General features: G+C 55.8%; 1 protein-coding gene across 1 annotated transcript in view; it reads left to right on the forward strand.

Moving 5' to 3' along the window:
• FAM76A (family with sequence similarity 76 member A) overlaps window positions 1-15,480 on the forward strand; it is a gene marked incomplete at its 5' end in the record, with an annotated part of 38,826 nt that overhangs the window by 21,332 nt on the left and 2,014 nt on the right. Inside the window, 2 exon segments of the mRNA XM_014582540.2 lie at window positions 4,980-5,115; window positions 10,738-10,839. Of these exon segments, the coding sequence (XP_014438026.1) occupies window positions 4,980-5,115; window positions 10,738-10,839 (238 nt within the window).

Consider the following 15,480-nt stretch of genomic DNA (forward strand, 5'->3'; position numbering starts at 1 on the left):
ATGTGGGGTGCCAGTGCTCCCAACCACCACACCACCTACTGGCTCCAAAGGGTATGTGTACTTTATTTTTCTTAAAGAATTATTTATTTTATTTATTATTTTTTCACATGAGTTTTGCCAGAGAAGGAGAGAGAGAGGGAGAATGCAGGGCTGCAGGTCTAGGACTCGAAGCACAGTCGACCATGTGGGGATTCGGGCCCCTGACTCACTAGTCCACCTGCTGGCTCTGGGTGTGTGTGCTTTCTAAAGAGAGAAGGACACGGGAGACAGAAACCAGCTCCCAGGGGTTGGCCACATTGCAGTCCCTTCTCCATTCTCCTCTCAGAATTTTGGGTACATGTGCCCGGTGTGGTTCTCAAGCCACCGGGTCCGGGACTCGAACCACTGGCAGCCATGTGAGAGTCTAGAGCCTTAACTACCACCTGCTAGCCTCCATAGTTGTGCATGTTTAAATGTATGCTCTAACTCTTTAGTTTTACTCCCTATGTCATCTTTTTAAAATTTTTTTATAAGTTTATTTATTTATTTATTTTAATTTTACCAGAGAGGGACAGAGTGATAGAGAAAGTGAGAAAGCAAGCCGCCAGGTCCGAGACTTGAACCGCAGTCGGCCATGTAGGAGTCTAGCCCTTAACCACCATGCCACCTGCCGGCCCCCCTTTTTTTAAAAATAGAATTATTTAATTTTATTTATTATTGTTTTTTAAATTTGCCATAGGGCACACATGCTCACCAGAGAGAGACCAAGAGAGGGAGAGAGAAAATCTGGGACTCGCACCATAGTCGCCCAGGTGGGAGTCCGGTGCCTTCACCTCCGTGCCCCGGCCCACTGCTGTGTCTTTTGCACATTGCTCCTTCGTTCTCCACCGGCCTTTCTGCACAGCAGTCCCTCTTGCTCACGTAGTTAATACTGAGGCCTGTGTGATTTCCTCTTCCTGCTTATCCTCTGGCCTCTGTCATGGACACAGACCTCACTCTACTGGTCCTCTGTTCTGGAGCTTCAGTCTTTCTGTTTTTAGTGTCCTCTAAAACCTCCATCATCCCTCTCACTGGTTCTTAATTCGTTTGTTGAAATTGTAATGAAAACTTTAAGAGAGGTTTTTGCTATAGGGTGTGTGCACTCACCAGAGAGACAGGAAGCGAGATATCACTCCCCAGGGGGGTTGGCCACACTTCAGCCCCTTCTCCTCCATTCTCCTCTCGGGATCCTGGGCACACACGCACACGCGCCTGGCGTGTTTCAAGCTGCAGGTCTAGGACGTGAACTGCAGTGGACTACATGGGAGTCTAGCTTTGTGACCATTACACCATCTGCTGGTCTCTCCAAACTTTCCTTTTTAAGAATTATTTTTATAGGGGCTGCCAGCTGGAGTGCTGGTTAAGGGCACTGGGCTCCCATGTGGCTGACTGTAGTTTGAGTTCTGGGCCAGGCAGCTTGCTTTCTCACTTTCTCTCTCTCTCTCTCTCTCTCTGGTCAAATTAAAATAAATACATATATAAATATATAAATAAAGTAAAATTAAATAATTCTTTTTTATTTTATTTTTATTTTATTTTATTTTTTCGCTATAGGGCACGTGCGCTCGCCAGACAGACAGAGAGAGACATAGAGACAGAAAGCGAGAAATCACCCCCCAGGGGGATCTTAAAAAAAAAAAGAATTACTTTTATAGAGGCCGGCAGGTACTGTGGTGGTTAAGGCATTGGACACCCACATGGATGACCATGGTTCAAGTCCCGGACTTGGTGACTTGCTCTCTAACCTTTCCTCTCTCTTTGTCTCTCTCTGGTCAAATTTTTAAAAATAGTAATAATAAATAAAATTGAACAAAATAATTATCTTTTTAAAAAAAGATTTTTATGGAACTGGCAGATGGCATGGTGGATAAAGGCTCTGGATTCCCACATGGCTGATGGTTGTTCGAGTCTCAAATCTGGCAACTTGCTTTCTCGCTTTCCCTTTCTTTCTTTCTTTGTCTCTGTCTGGTCAAATTAAAATAATAATAATAAATAATAACAAATTGAGTTAAATAAATAATTATTTTAAAACAAAATATTGTTTTCGAAAGAGTTTTGCTATAGGGCGTGTGTGCTTGCCAGAAAGAGACAGACAGTGAGAACTCACCCCCAGAGGGGATGTCCACGCTGCAATCCCTTCTACATTCTTTTCTTGGGATCTTGGGCACGCATGCACACGCACCTGGTGTGAATTTAATCCACCAGGTCCAGGACTCAAACTGCAGTCGACTACATGGGAGTCCAGCGACATAGCCATTATGCCAACTGCTGGTCCCCAAAATGAATTATTTGTATTTAATTTTATCAATGTCATTGGTTTTCTTTTTTCTTTCTTTTCTTCTTCTTTTTTTTTTTTTGAGAGGTTTTTGCTATCGGGCGCGTGTACTCACCAAAAAGACAGAGAGAGACAGAGAGACAGAAAGCAAGAAATCACCCCCCAGGGAGGATGGCCACACCACAGTCCCTTCTCCTTCATTCTCCTCTCAGGATCTTGGACATGCACACATGCCTGGCATGAGTTTAAGCCACCAGGTCCGAGACTTGAACCGCGGTTGACTACATGGGAGTCCAGAGACATAGCCATTATGCCAACTGCTGGTCTCTATTTTTCTTTTTTTTTAAGAATTTTTTTTATTTAACTTTATTATTATTATTTTCCAGTTTGACCAGAGAGAGACAGAAAGAGAGAGGGAAAGTGAGAAAGCAAGCTACCAGGTCGGGGACTTGAACTGTGGTTAGCCATGTGGGAGTGTTCAGCACCTTTAAAATCACCTGCCATCTGCCGGCCCCCAGTATCATTATTTTTCATCCTAATACAGGGCACATGTGCTGGTCAGAGAGAAACAGAGACAGAGAGAGAAAGTGAAAACACAAGTCACCAGGTCTGGGACTCGAACCTCAGTTGGTCACGTGGGTGGAGTCCGGTGCCCCAGCCCTCGTGCCTGCTGCTGATCCCCAATAGAACCTTCGATCTGAGGAGAATCTGAGGTAACGTCTAGCTTTTCCTTCCTTGAGAGAACATCACAGCTCCTTGGTGATCGCATTGTCCTGTCCTCCCTCGGAAAGGGACTGCCCTACGGCCCCTACAGACAGGTGCAGGGCCTGCGTGTGGGCCGTAGGCCAGGGTTAGGCTCACCCTGAGGTCGCCTGTTCTTTAAGAGCTCCTGGAAAAGAACAAGTTTCCTGTCGTTGGGGGCATTTGGAAAAAACCGCAGTGTCTAGCTCGCCAGCCTGGCCACCTTTCTTCACTTCCAGCAGTGAGAGCACTCAGGCCCTCACCCGCAGGCCTGGCATGGCCAGCTTTGGCTGGTCGGGAGAAACCCTCCAAAGCGGGGAGCAGGCAGGGGGCTCTGAGGGCCCACTTGCGGGCGGATGGTGGCGCGTCCAGAGCAAAGGCCCCTCGCTGTGCTGGTGGTCTGCACTCTGCCATGTTGCCCAGTCACCCACATGTCCCTCAGCTCTGACGCTCGGGCTCTCTCCTCCTCCGACACGCTTCTCACACTCGTGCTGCAGCGGGGTGGGGGCTCACCGGTGGGCTGTCTCTGTCCCAGCCGTGGGTGCTTGCCTTGGTGGCGGGGATCACGCCCGAGGTCAAGGCTGCTGTTTGGGGTTCTCCCTGCGTGGAGAAATGCTCCTTACATGTGGTTTAAGGTCCAGGAAGAGTGCTGGGACTCGATGTCCTAGTGGGTGCTAAGAGTCTGTGTCTGTTTTACTTTTTTTTTTTTTTTTTTAGAGAGGTTTTTGCTACAGGGCACGTGCACTTGCCAGAGAAACAGAGAGAGTCAGAGACACAGAAAGTGAGAAATCACCCCCCAGGGGGAATGGCCACGCCACAATCCCTACTCCTCCATTTGGGATCTTGGGCACGCACGCACATGCACCCGGCATGAGTTTAAGCCACCGGGGGTCTGGGATTCGAACTGCAGTCGACTACTTGGTAGTCCAGCAACATAGCCATTATGCCACTTGCTGGTCCCCCAAGTATGTGTTTTACTTTGAAGATTGTCCTGGGGGCCTGCCCAGTGGCCTAATGCCTAAAAGATCTGGAGTCTGCGTGGCCAGCTGCAGTTTGAGTCGTGGTCCAGCTGCCGACAAGACATGCCAGGGGCCCGTGCATCGTGCCCAGACCCTGCCGGGGTGGGGGAGTGGAGAAAGGGCCGCAGCATGACCACAGCCCACTGGGAGATGCTCCCCGACACACACCGGCCATCACGCACACCCTGCGGCAACTGAGAGCAATTGTCCCGAAAGCAGAGGCCTTCCAGACTCCTGCAGGCGCAGCTCTGCCCTCTCCGCAGTGAGCCCTTCCCGGGGTCGGAGGTGCCTCTGGTCGCAGTGGAAGCTGTGACTGCAGGTGTCCACAGAGGGGCGGACGTGAGTGTGCCTATAACTTCAGGGCCTTCAGACGTCCCGAAACGGGTGAGCCTGAGGTGGGCTCCCTGGGCTTGACTAGTGGAGAGCCCAGTGCCGCAGAGGCTGGACGTGCTGTCCCTGCTCAGCAGGCATGGGAGGGGCACTCAGCAGCCGCAGTCGCCAAGCAGAGGCCGGCCCCTGTCCTGCGTAGCCTTTGAACCAGTCCCAACTGCTGCCAGGGGCCAAGGCTGCCACCGGGCTCTGCCCCGGAAAGCAGACACAGAGCCGAGAGCTCCGTGGGAGCTGAAGGTGCGCTGAGCGTCCATCACGCCCACCCAGCTCTGGGGTGTCGCCCAAGCCCGGGCTGTGCATCGTCATACCCTGGCTCTCAGGTCGGCAGCCTCCCAGCCCACGTGGGGAGGCGCAGTGCAGGGCCTGCGGGTGCTCTGGCTGGCTGGGCGGCCTCCTCACATACGCGGTTCTGCCGATGGCTGAGTCGGGTGTGTGCTGGGCCCGGGCTGCCTCTGCAGGGCTGGGGCTGGGGGGCCTGGGCTCGCCCTGGGGCGCAGCAGCCTGCCTGCTGTCTCTGAGTGTCTCCCGGCATCCAGCTTCTCCCCAGACCTGGCCCTGGACTCCCCGGGCACTGACCACTTTGTCGTCACGGCCCAGCTGAAGGAGGAGGTAGCCGCCCTGAAGAAGATGCTGCATCAGAAGGACCAGATGCTTCTGGAGAAAGAGAAGAAGGTACTGTGTGCGGCGCCTCTCGGGCCAGAGCGTGCTGGGGCGGGCCTGACGGTTCTGTGATTCAGTGCTGCCCAACAGGCCCATGGCATCTCGGGGCCCCACGGAGACGCTGCTGGTCTGCTCGTGTCTGGGGCAGCAGCGCCCTGGCAACGGGTCTGGAAAGTTGCTGTTGCTCAGCGCCTGCAGGGGCCTGAGCTCAGGGAGGGCGTTTGCCAGGAGGCTGACAGAGATGACCACAGAACTGCGACTGCCGCTCAGTTCCTGGTGGGGTTGGGGGCACTCTGCTCTTGGGATGGCTGGTCAGAAGGCGCTAGGTGCACGTGATGTCAGGGCAGGAGACACGGTTAACACTCTCAGCCTGAGGGTGAAGGTTAGGGTGCTGGACGCCCACATGGCCAACAGCAGTTCAAGTCCCGGGCCTGGCAGCTTGTTTTCTCACTTCCCTCTCTCTCTGTCTCTCTGGTGAGCACATGTGCCCTATAGCAAATTAAAAAATAATAATTATGATAAATAAAATTAAATAATTTTTTTTCCTTTTTTAAAGGCTTTTGCCTTAGGGTACATGCCCTCACCAGGGAGAGAGAGACAGAGAGGGAAAGTGAGAAATCGCCCCCCAGGAGGAATGGCCACACCACAATCCCTTCTCATCCCAGGACCTTGGGCAGGGATGCACACATGCCGTGCATGGTTTTCTTTCTTTTTTTCTTTAAGAATGATTTTTTCTCCCCTTCCTTCCTTCCTTCCTTCCTTCCTTCCTTCCTTCCTTCCTTCCTTCCTTCCTTATTTGACCAGAGAGGGGCAGAGTCAGAAAGAGAGAGAGGGAAAATGAAAAAGCAAGCCACCAGGTCTGGGGCTTGAACTGTGATCAACCATGTGGGGAGTCTAGCACCCTTAACCACCATGCCACCTGCAGCCCCCACCCTGCATGATTTTCAAGCTTCCAGGTCCAGGACTGCAACTGGTCAGCTATGTAGGAGCCTAGCGACATGACTCCTAGGCCATCTGCTGGCTCCAATACATAATTATTTAAAATTAAAAAAAATAAGCTGGGACCAGCAGTTAGCATAATGGCTATGTCGCTGGACTCCCATGTAGTCGACTGTGGTTCGAGTCGCGGACCCGGTGACTTAAACTCGCGCTGGGTGCGTGTCCGTGCGTGCCCCAGATCCCCAAGAGGAGAATGGAGAAGGGATTGCCGTGTGGCCATCCCCCCTGGGGGGTGATTTCTCACTTTCTGTCTCTGTCTCTTTCTGGCGAGCGCACATGCCCTGTATCAAAAACCTCTCCAAAAAAATAAAAGAGAAAAAAGCTAAAACAAACAAAACCCCCTCCGGCTGCGAGGCTCTGACGCCTCCATCCCAGCCGTGAAAGGTCTGCTTGTGGAAGGCGGGTGACCCCGCGGCCCATGGCCAGGCCTCCCTCTGGGCCGAGCTCCGGGGCTCCCCGTGACGCCGAGGTCAGGGTGTTGCCGTGGCCTCCACCGCCTGAACGGCCCGGCCGCGAGCTCCTTGCTCCCTCCTGTCCGGTCTCACACCCTGTCTGTGCACCAGGCACTGTCACGTTAACGCCGCCGGCGCGACCCCTGGTTCTGGGCGCAGGCGTCCTGGTCTGTCACACCTGCCCGTCATCCGTGCTCTGCTGCCACGTCACACGGCTGCTTTGGTGGAGCATGCGCACTGCACGTGGGAGAGGGCCCTCCCCCCCGCCCTCCACTCCTCAGAGCTCGAGCCCTAGTCGTCCCGTGGGACCTGCTTGGGAGCAGCAGGTTCCGGCTGCACCACGGGGCAAGCGTCCCTGGGTCCCGGCTCCGTGGGGGGCTGGCTGGCTGCTAACTTGTCTGTCCCAGGGCCACCCTGGAGGCTGGGTCGCTCGTTGACCAGCGGAGCACGCCTCCATACTTCCTGGGAGCCGCGCCCCGGCTGTCCCCCCTGAGGCCTTGCCTGGTGTCCGAGCTCAGAGCGCTCTGATTGATTCCGCAAGGCCCCGGACAGCAGAGCGCTGCTCGTTTTATTTTGAATTTGCCAGAAGGTGCATGTGCTTGGAGAGAGAGGAGAGCACGCGGGGATGGCCACGCCAGTGCCTCCTCTCTGTCTGGGGTTTTGGACACACACACACGTACCTGGTGTGCCTTCAGTTTGCCGAGGGGCGTGCACTCACCAGAGAGCGGAGAGCTCACCCCGGGGGCGGGCACACTGCAGTCCCGTCTCCTCTGGTCTCGTCTTGGGATTTTTGGGCGTGCACAGACACACGCCTGGCATGTTTTACACGCTGCCGGGTCAAGGACTTGACCGCACAGTCAGCCATGTGGGATCCAGCCACCCCACCCACCATGCCACTGCGTGGCCCCTCATTGTAAAAAAATAATTATTTAATTAAATATTGTAATTATTATTATTTTGATTTGACCAGAGAGAGACAAAGAGAGGGAAAGTGAAAAGCAAGCACCATGTCCAGGACTGAACCGTGGTGGGCCACGTGTGAGTCCAGTGCCTTCACCACCACGCCACCTGCTGGCCCTTCCTTGTGCTTCAAGCTGCTGGGCCAGAACTCGACCTGAGCAGTGGGCCACGTGGGAGCCGGCCACCGTCCCTGCCCAGCCCAGTGATAAATTATGTGCGTGGCTCGTCAGTCTCTGTCTTCACTCACAGATGAAGGAGTAGCCACGGGGCGAGGTACCGCGTGCAGTTGCACAGCTCGGAGCAGCAGGGGAGAGGCCCAAATCCTTTCCCCTTCCGTGCAACCGTCACGACAGCGGGCCCTCATGCACTCTCTGCACCAGATCAGGACACATGGGCTTTTGAGGGCCAGTCCTGGGGGCCAGCAGGTGGCGTGGTTAAGGCGCGGGACTCCCCCATGGCTGACTGTGGTTTTAGATCCAGCAGCTTGAAACTCACTCCGGGTACATATGTGCACACCCAAAATCCCAGGAGGAGAATGGAGGAGAGATTGCGGCGTGGCCATCCACCTGGGGGGTGATTTCTTGCTTTTCCTTTCACTGTCTCTGTCTCTCCAGGGACTGCACAAACTCTATGGCAAAAACCTTGATAAAAATAAAAGGGAGGCCAGCAGGTGGCACAGTGCTTAAAGCACCAGACCCCCACATGGCCAGCCGTGGTTCGAGTCCCGGACCTGGCGGCTGACTTTCTCATTTCTCTCTCTCGCTCTCTGGTGAGCATACATACCCTCTAGCAAATTACATAATAATACCAATAAATAAAATTAAATGAATAATTAAGAAAATAGCCAGGTCCCATGTCCTTACCATAGTTCTGGGCACATGTGAAAGCGTGCCCCAAATCTCATAAGATGGAGAGATGGAGGAAAGGACAGTGCGACCGTGCCCGTTTGGGGTGTTCACCCCCTCCCCGTCTCCCTTCCCCTCCCCTCCCCTTCCCCCTTCCCCTCCCCTCACCCCTCGTACTTGCACCTTCCAGGAATTTTTTAAAAGGATTTTTTAGAGAGATGTTTTGCTATTGGGTGCATGTGCTCACCAGAGAGACAGGCAAAGTGAGAAATCACCCCCCCTTCTCCTTCATTCTCCCCTGAGGATTTTGGGCACATACACACGCCTGGCGTGAAGGTTTTTGTTTTAAGAGAGAGGTTTTTGCTGTAGGGCACGTGCACTCGCCAGAAAGACAGAGAGACAGAAAGTGAGAAATCCCCCCCTGCGGGGATGGCCACGCCACAGTCCCTTCTCCTCCATTCTCCTCTCGAGATCTTGGGCATGCACGCACACGTGCCTGGCGTTGAGTTTAAGCCACAGGATCCGGGACACGAACCGTGGTTGACTACATGGGAATCCAGCGACATAGCCATTACGCCAGTTGCTGGTCCCGACCTGGCATGAGTTTTTAAGCTTCTGGGTCCAGGATTCAAACTGCATTCAATTGTGGGAGTTCACTGACTTAACCATTATGCCATCTGCTGGTCCCAAGAAGGATTTTTGATAGAGACCAAAGGAACACTTGTTTCTATGGCTTTTTAGAATAGGGTTTCTTCTTTTTTTTTTTTTTTAATTTATTTTTTGGTTTTTAGGTTTTTGCTACAAGGCATGTGCACTCACCTGAGAGAGACAGAGAGAGGGAGAGGGAGAAATCACCCCCCAGGGACACTGGCCATGCTGTAGTCCCTTCTCCATCCTCCTCTCGGGATTCTGGGCACACGCACATGCCTGACATGGTTTCCCAGTCACTGGGTGGGACTCTAACTACAGTCGACCTTAACCACCTGCTGGCCTGCATATTAGGTTTTAAAAGGAGCAAAACTGAGGCCAACAGGTGGCACAGTGGTTACATCACTGGATTCCCTCATGGCCAACTGTGGTTCGAGTCCTGGACCCAGTGGCTTAAAACTCACACCAAGCACATATGCGTGAGCGCCCAAAATCCCAGGACGAGACTGGGGGGAGGGATTGCAGTGTGGCCACCCTGGGGGGTGATTTTGCATGCTCTCTCTCTGTCTCTGTCTCTCTTGTGACTGCACACGCCCTGCAGCAATGACCTGCCCAAAAGGAGCAGAGGAGCACAGCCTCCTTGCAGCACTCAGGCCAGGCGCCTTCCCGCCCTTCAGGCCTCAGCTCCGGCCACTCCCGCGCTCCCCATCGTGACCATGACCGTGGTCGGTCTCTGCCATGCCTGCCAGCACTGCGCCCCAGCGCTGCTCACCGAGGGGCCCTTCTCTCTGCCCCGTGCTGTCCCTCGCCGAGGCTGGGTGGCCTCGGCCGTGCCCCGCTCTCACCCTCTGCTTGCCCGTGTGTGACGGGACAGCGCCTCCCACAGGGCTGTCACGGAGACTGGAGGGGATGACCAGTGTGGGGACATGCAAGAGCCCTAGCCTGCAGCAAGTGTTACCTTCACGGCTCCTCAGGGGCTGTCAGTCATTGCATGCTGTGCTCAGAGGGTTTGGAGGGTGGCTGGCTTATATAAATTTATATTAAATACATGCAATCTCAAAAACTTGCTAGTGGTTTTTTACTTTTTTTTTTTTTTTGGAGAGGTTTTTGCTATAGGGCACGTGCGCTCACCAGAGAGACAGAGAGAGACATAGAGACAGAAAGCGAGAAATCACCCCCCAGGGGGATGGCCACGTTGCAATCCATTCTCCTCTCAGGACTTTGACCACGCATGCACACCTGCCCAGCGTGAGGCTTAAGCTGCTTGGTCCAGGACTCAAACTGCAGTTAACTACATGGGAGTCCAGCAACGTAGCCATTACGCCATCTGCTTGTCCCACTAGTGATTTTTTTTAAAGAGTTATTTATTTAACTCCTTTTATCACTGTTGTTATTATTTAGTTAGCTACAGGGCATGTGCAACTACCAGAGAGAGAGAGAAAGCAAGCCACCCGGTCCGGGACTTGAACCGTGGTCAGCCATGTGGGAGTCCAGCGTCTCAACCACCATGCCACCCACTGGTCCTGCTAGTGATGACCAGAAATATGATGTGAGGATTTGTATAATCTTCAGGAAGTGTTAGAAACAGGAGGGTGCAGACATCCCTGGCCCTGCTCTCCGGGGACCTGCAGGAGAGCCCGGGGCTCCACCACCGTGGGGCCATCTCAGTCCCTGATGCCCAAACTCTGTTGCACAAATGTTTCTTCACGTCATTCTGCCTTCCCCCTCAGATTACAGAGCTGAAGGCCGATTTCCAGTACCAGGAGTCTCAGATGAGAGCCAAAATGAACCAGATGGAGAAAGCCCACAAAGAGGTCACTGAACAGTTGCAGGTGACTGCTGGTGACGCGTGACTGGGCGTGTTGGGCGGATGTGTGATGCGTGACTGGGCGTGTTGGGCGGATGTGTGTCGCGTGACTGGGCGTGTTGGGCGGATGTGTGTCGCGTGAGTGGGCGTGTTGGGCGGATGTGTGTCGCGTGAGTGGGCGTGTTGGGCGGATGTGTGTCGCGTGAGTGGGCGTGTTGGGCGGATGTGTGTCGCGTGAGTGGGCGTGTTGGGCGGATGTGTGTCGCGTGAGTGGGCGTGTTGGGCGGATGTGTGTCGCGTGAGTGGGCGTGTTGGGCGGATGTGTGTCGCGTGAGTGGGCGTGTTGGGCGGATGTGTGTCGCGTGAGTGGGCGTGTTGGGCGGATGTGTGTCGCGTGAGTGGGCGTGTTGGGCGGATGTGTGTCGCGTGAGTGGGCGTGTTGGGCGGATGTGTGTCGCGTGAGTGGGCGTGTTGGGCGGATGTGTGTCGCGTGAGTGGGCGTGTTGGGCGGATGTGTGTCGCGTGAGTGGGCGTGTTGGGCGGATGTGTGTCGCGTGAGTGGGCGTGTTGGGCGGATGTGTGTCGCGTGAGTGGGCGTGTTGGGCGGATGTGTGTCGCGTGAGTGGGCGTGTTGGGCGGATGTGTGTCGCGTGAGTGGGCGTGTTGGGCGGATGTGTGTCGCGTGAGTGGGCGTGTTGGGCGGATGTGTGTCGCGTGAGTGGGCGTGTTGGGCGGATGTGTGTCGCGTGAGTGGGCGTGTTGGGCGGATGTGTGTCGCGTGAGTGGGCGTGTTGGGCGGATGTGTGTCGCGTGAGTGGGCGTGGTGGGGGGAGGGGGGTCGGGTGGGATGTGTGTCGCGTGAGTGGGCGCGTTGGGCGGGATGTGTGTCGCGTGACTGGGCGTGTTGGGCGGATGTGGGTCGCGTGACTGGGCGTGTTGGGCGGATGTGGGTCGCGTGACTGGGCGTGTTGGGCGGATGTGGGTCGCGTGACTGGGCGTGTTGGGCGGATGTGGGTCGCGTGACTGGGCGTGTTGGGCGGATGTGGGTCGCGTGACTGGGCGTGTTGGGCGGATGTGGGTCGCGTGACTGGGCGTGTTGGGCGGATGTGGGTCGCGTGACTGGGCGTGTTGGGCGGATGTGGGTCGCGTGACTGGGCGTGTTGGGCGGATGTGGGTCGCGTGACTGGGCGTGTTGGGCGGATGTGGGTCGCGTGACTGGGCGTGTTGGGCGGATGTGGGTCGCGTGACTGGGCGTGTTGGGCGGATGTGGGTCGCGTGACTGGGCGTGTTGGGCGGATGTGGGTCGCGTGACTGGGCGTGTTGGGCGGATGTGGGTCGCGTGACTGGGCGTGTTGGGCGGATGTGGGTCGCGTGACTGGGCGTGTTGGGCGGATGTGGGTCGCGTGACTGGGCGTGTTGGGCGGATGTGGGTCGCGTGACTGGGCGTGTTGGGCGGATGTGGGTCGCGTGACTGGGCGTGTTGGGCGGATGTGGGTCGCGTGACTGGGCGTGTTGGGCGGATGTGGGTCGCGTGACTGGGCGTGTTGGGCGGATGTGGGTCGCGTGACTGGGCGTGTTGGGCGGATGTGGGTCGCGTGACTGGGCGTGTTGGGCGGATGTGGGTCGCGTGACTGGGCGTGTTGGGCGGATGTGGGTCGCGTGACTGGGCGTGTTGGGCGGATGTGGGTCGCGTGACTGGGCGTGTTGGGCGGATGTGGGTCGCGTGACTGGGCGTGTTGGGCGGATGTGGGTCGCGTGACTGGGCGTGTTGGGCGGATGTGGGTCGCGTGACTGGGCGTGTTGGGCGGATGTGGGTCGCGTGACTGGGCGTGTTGGGCGGATGTGGGTCGCGTGACTGGGCGTGTTGGGCGGATGTGGGTCGCGTGACTGGGCGTGTTGGGCGGATGTGGGTCGCGTGACTGGGCGTGTTGGGCGGATGTGGGTCGCGTGACTGGGCGTGTTGGGCGGATGTGGGTCGCGTGACTGGGCGTGTTGGGCGGATGTGGGTCGCGTGACTGGGCGTGTTGGGCGGATGTGGGTCGCGTGACTGGGCGTGTTGGGCGGATGTGGGTCGCGTGACTGGGCGTGTTGGGCGGATGTGGGTCGCGTGACTGGGCGTGTTGGGCGGATGTGGGTCGCGTGACTGGGCGTGTTGGGCGGATGTGGGTCGCGTGACTGGGCGTGTTGGGCGGATGTGGGTCGCGTGACTGGGCGTGTTGGGCGGATGTGGGTCGCGTGACTGGGCGTGTTGGGCGGATGTGGGTCGCGTGACTGGGCGTGTTGGGCGGATGTGGGTCGCGTGACTGGGCGTGTTGGGCGGATGTGGGTCGCGTGACTGGGCGTGTTGGGCGGATGTGGGTCGCGTGACTGGGCGTGTTGGGCGGATGTGGGTCGCGTGACTGGGCGTGTTGGGCGGATGTGTGTTGCGCAGGCCCCTCCGTGTCCTTCTCCTCACAGCACTGTCCCCCTGGATCTCGTCCATTTACTCCTGGGTGTGTCCTCCTATTTGTTCCTGAAAAACAATGGTATTAATGTATCCTGTGACTTTTTTAAATTAATTAATCAATTTTTAAAGAGGTATTTGCCTTAGAGCATATGTGCTTAAGAGGGGAGAGCGACAGAGATAGTGTGAGAGAAAGCGAGAAATTACCCCGGGGGTGGGCTGCAATCCCTTCTCCATTCTCCTGGGATCTTGGGCACGCATGCACACAGGCCTGGCGTGAGTTTCAAGCCACCAGGTCCGGGACTCGACCCACAGTCTGCCATGTGGGAGTCCAGGGACGTAACCACTGTGCCATCTGCCGGCCCCTGTCCTTTGGTTTTTAGTAAAGTGGATGTGAGTCTAGATGCTGGGACCAGCAGTCCTGCTTACCTGGCGCGGCAGCACTCCACAGCCGGTTTGCGGTGCGTAAAGCGCCCTTCCCTAACAGTGGGTCCCTGGAGCTGGAGACCGAGACCCATCTGCCTCAAGCACGCTGTTCCTGACCCGCCGAGCCCTAGAACCGTCTTCTATGCTCCCCTCCAGAACGGGTCTGCTAACCCACTGCGATTCTGCCTGTGTCCCGTTGAAGCTCTGCACGGATTTCTTTTTTTTTTTGTTTTTTTTTGAGAGGTTTTTTTCGCTATAGGGCGTGTGAGCTCGCCAGACAGACAGAGAGAAACAGAGAGACAGAAAGCGAGAAATCACCCCCCAGGGGGGATGGTCACGCCGCAATCCCTTCTCCTCCATTCTCCTCTCGGGATCTTGGGCACGCACGCACATGTGTCCAGCGTGAGTTCTAAGCCACCGGGTCCGGGATGCGAACCGCGGTCGACTACGTGGGAGTCCAGTGACATAGCCATTACGACTTGAACCGTGGTCAGCCATGTGGGAGTCCAGCGTCTCAACCACCATGCCACCCACTGGTCCTGCTAGTGATGACCAGAAATATGATGTGAGGATTTGTATAATCTTCAGGAAGTGTTAGAAACAGGAGGGTGCAGACATCCCTGGCCCTGCTCTCCGGGGACCTGCAGGAGAGCCCGGGGCTCCACCACCGTGGGGCCATCTCAGTCCCTGATGCCCAAACTCTGTTGCACAAATGTTTCTTCACGTCATTCTGCCTTCCCCCTCAGATTACAGAGCTGAAGGCCGATTTCCAGTACCAGGAGTCTCAGATGAGAGCCAAAATGAACCAGATGGAGAAAGCCCACAAAGAGGTCACTGAACAGTTGCAGGTGACTGCTGGTGACGCGTGACTGGGCGTGTTGGGCGGATGTGTGATGCGTGACTGGGCGTGTTGGGCGGATGTGTGTCGCGTGAGTGGGCGCGTTGGGCGGGATGTGTGTCGCGTGACTGGGCGCGTTGGGCGGATGTGTGTTGCGCAGGCCCCTCCGTGTCCTTCTCCTCACAGCACTGTCCCCCTGGATCTCGTCCATTTACTCCTGGGTGTGTCCTCCTATTTGTTCCTGAAAAACAATGGTATTAATGTATCCTGTGACTTTTTTAAATTAATTAATCAATTTTTAAAGAGGTATTTGCCTTAGAGCATATGTGCTTAAGAGGGGAGAGCGACAGAGATAGTGTGAGAGAAAGCGAGAAATTACCCCGGGGGTGGGCTGCAATCCCTTCTCCATTCTCCTGGGATCTTGGGCACGCATGCACACAGGCCTGGCGTGAGTTTCAAGCCACCAGGTCCGGGACTCGACCCACAGTCTGCCCTGTGGGAGTCCAGGGACGTAACCACTGTGCCATCTGCCGGCGCCTGTCCTTTGGTTTTTAGTAAAGTGGATGTGAGTCTAGATGCTGGGACCAGCAGTCCTGCTTACCTGGCGCGGCAGCACTCCACAGCCGGTTTGCGGTGCGTAAAGCGCCCTTCCCTAACAGTGGGTCCCTGGAGCTGGAGACCGAGACCCATCTGCCTCAAGCACGCTGTTCCTGACCCGCCGAGCCCTAGAACCGTCTTCTATGCTCCCCTCCAGAACGGGTCTGCTAACCCACTGCGATTCTGCCTGTGTCCCGTTGAAGCTCTGCACGGATTTCTTTTTTTTTTTGTTTTTTTTTGAGAGGTTTTTTTCGCTATAGGGCGTGTGAGCTCGCCAGACAGACAGAGAGAAACAGAGAGACAGAAAGCGAGAAATCACCCCCCAGGGGGGATGGTCACGCCGCAATCCCTTCTCCTCCATT

Source organism: Tupaia chinensis, unplaced genomic scaffold (assembly GCF_000334495.1).
Source record: "Tupaia chinensis unplaced genomic scaffold, TupChi_1.0 Scaffold143646_1, whole genome shotgun sequence".
NCBI classification, from domain to species: Eukaryota; Metazoa; Chordata; class Mammalia; order Scandentia; family Tupaiidae; genus Tupaia; species Tupaia belangeri.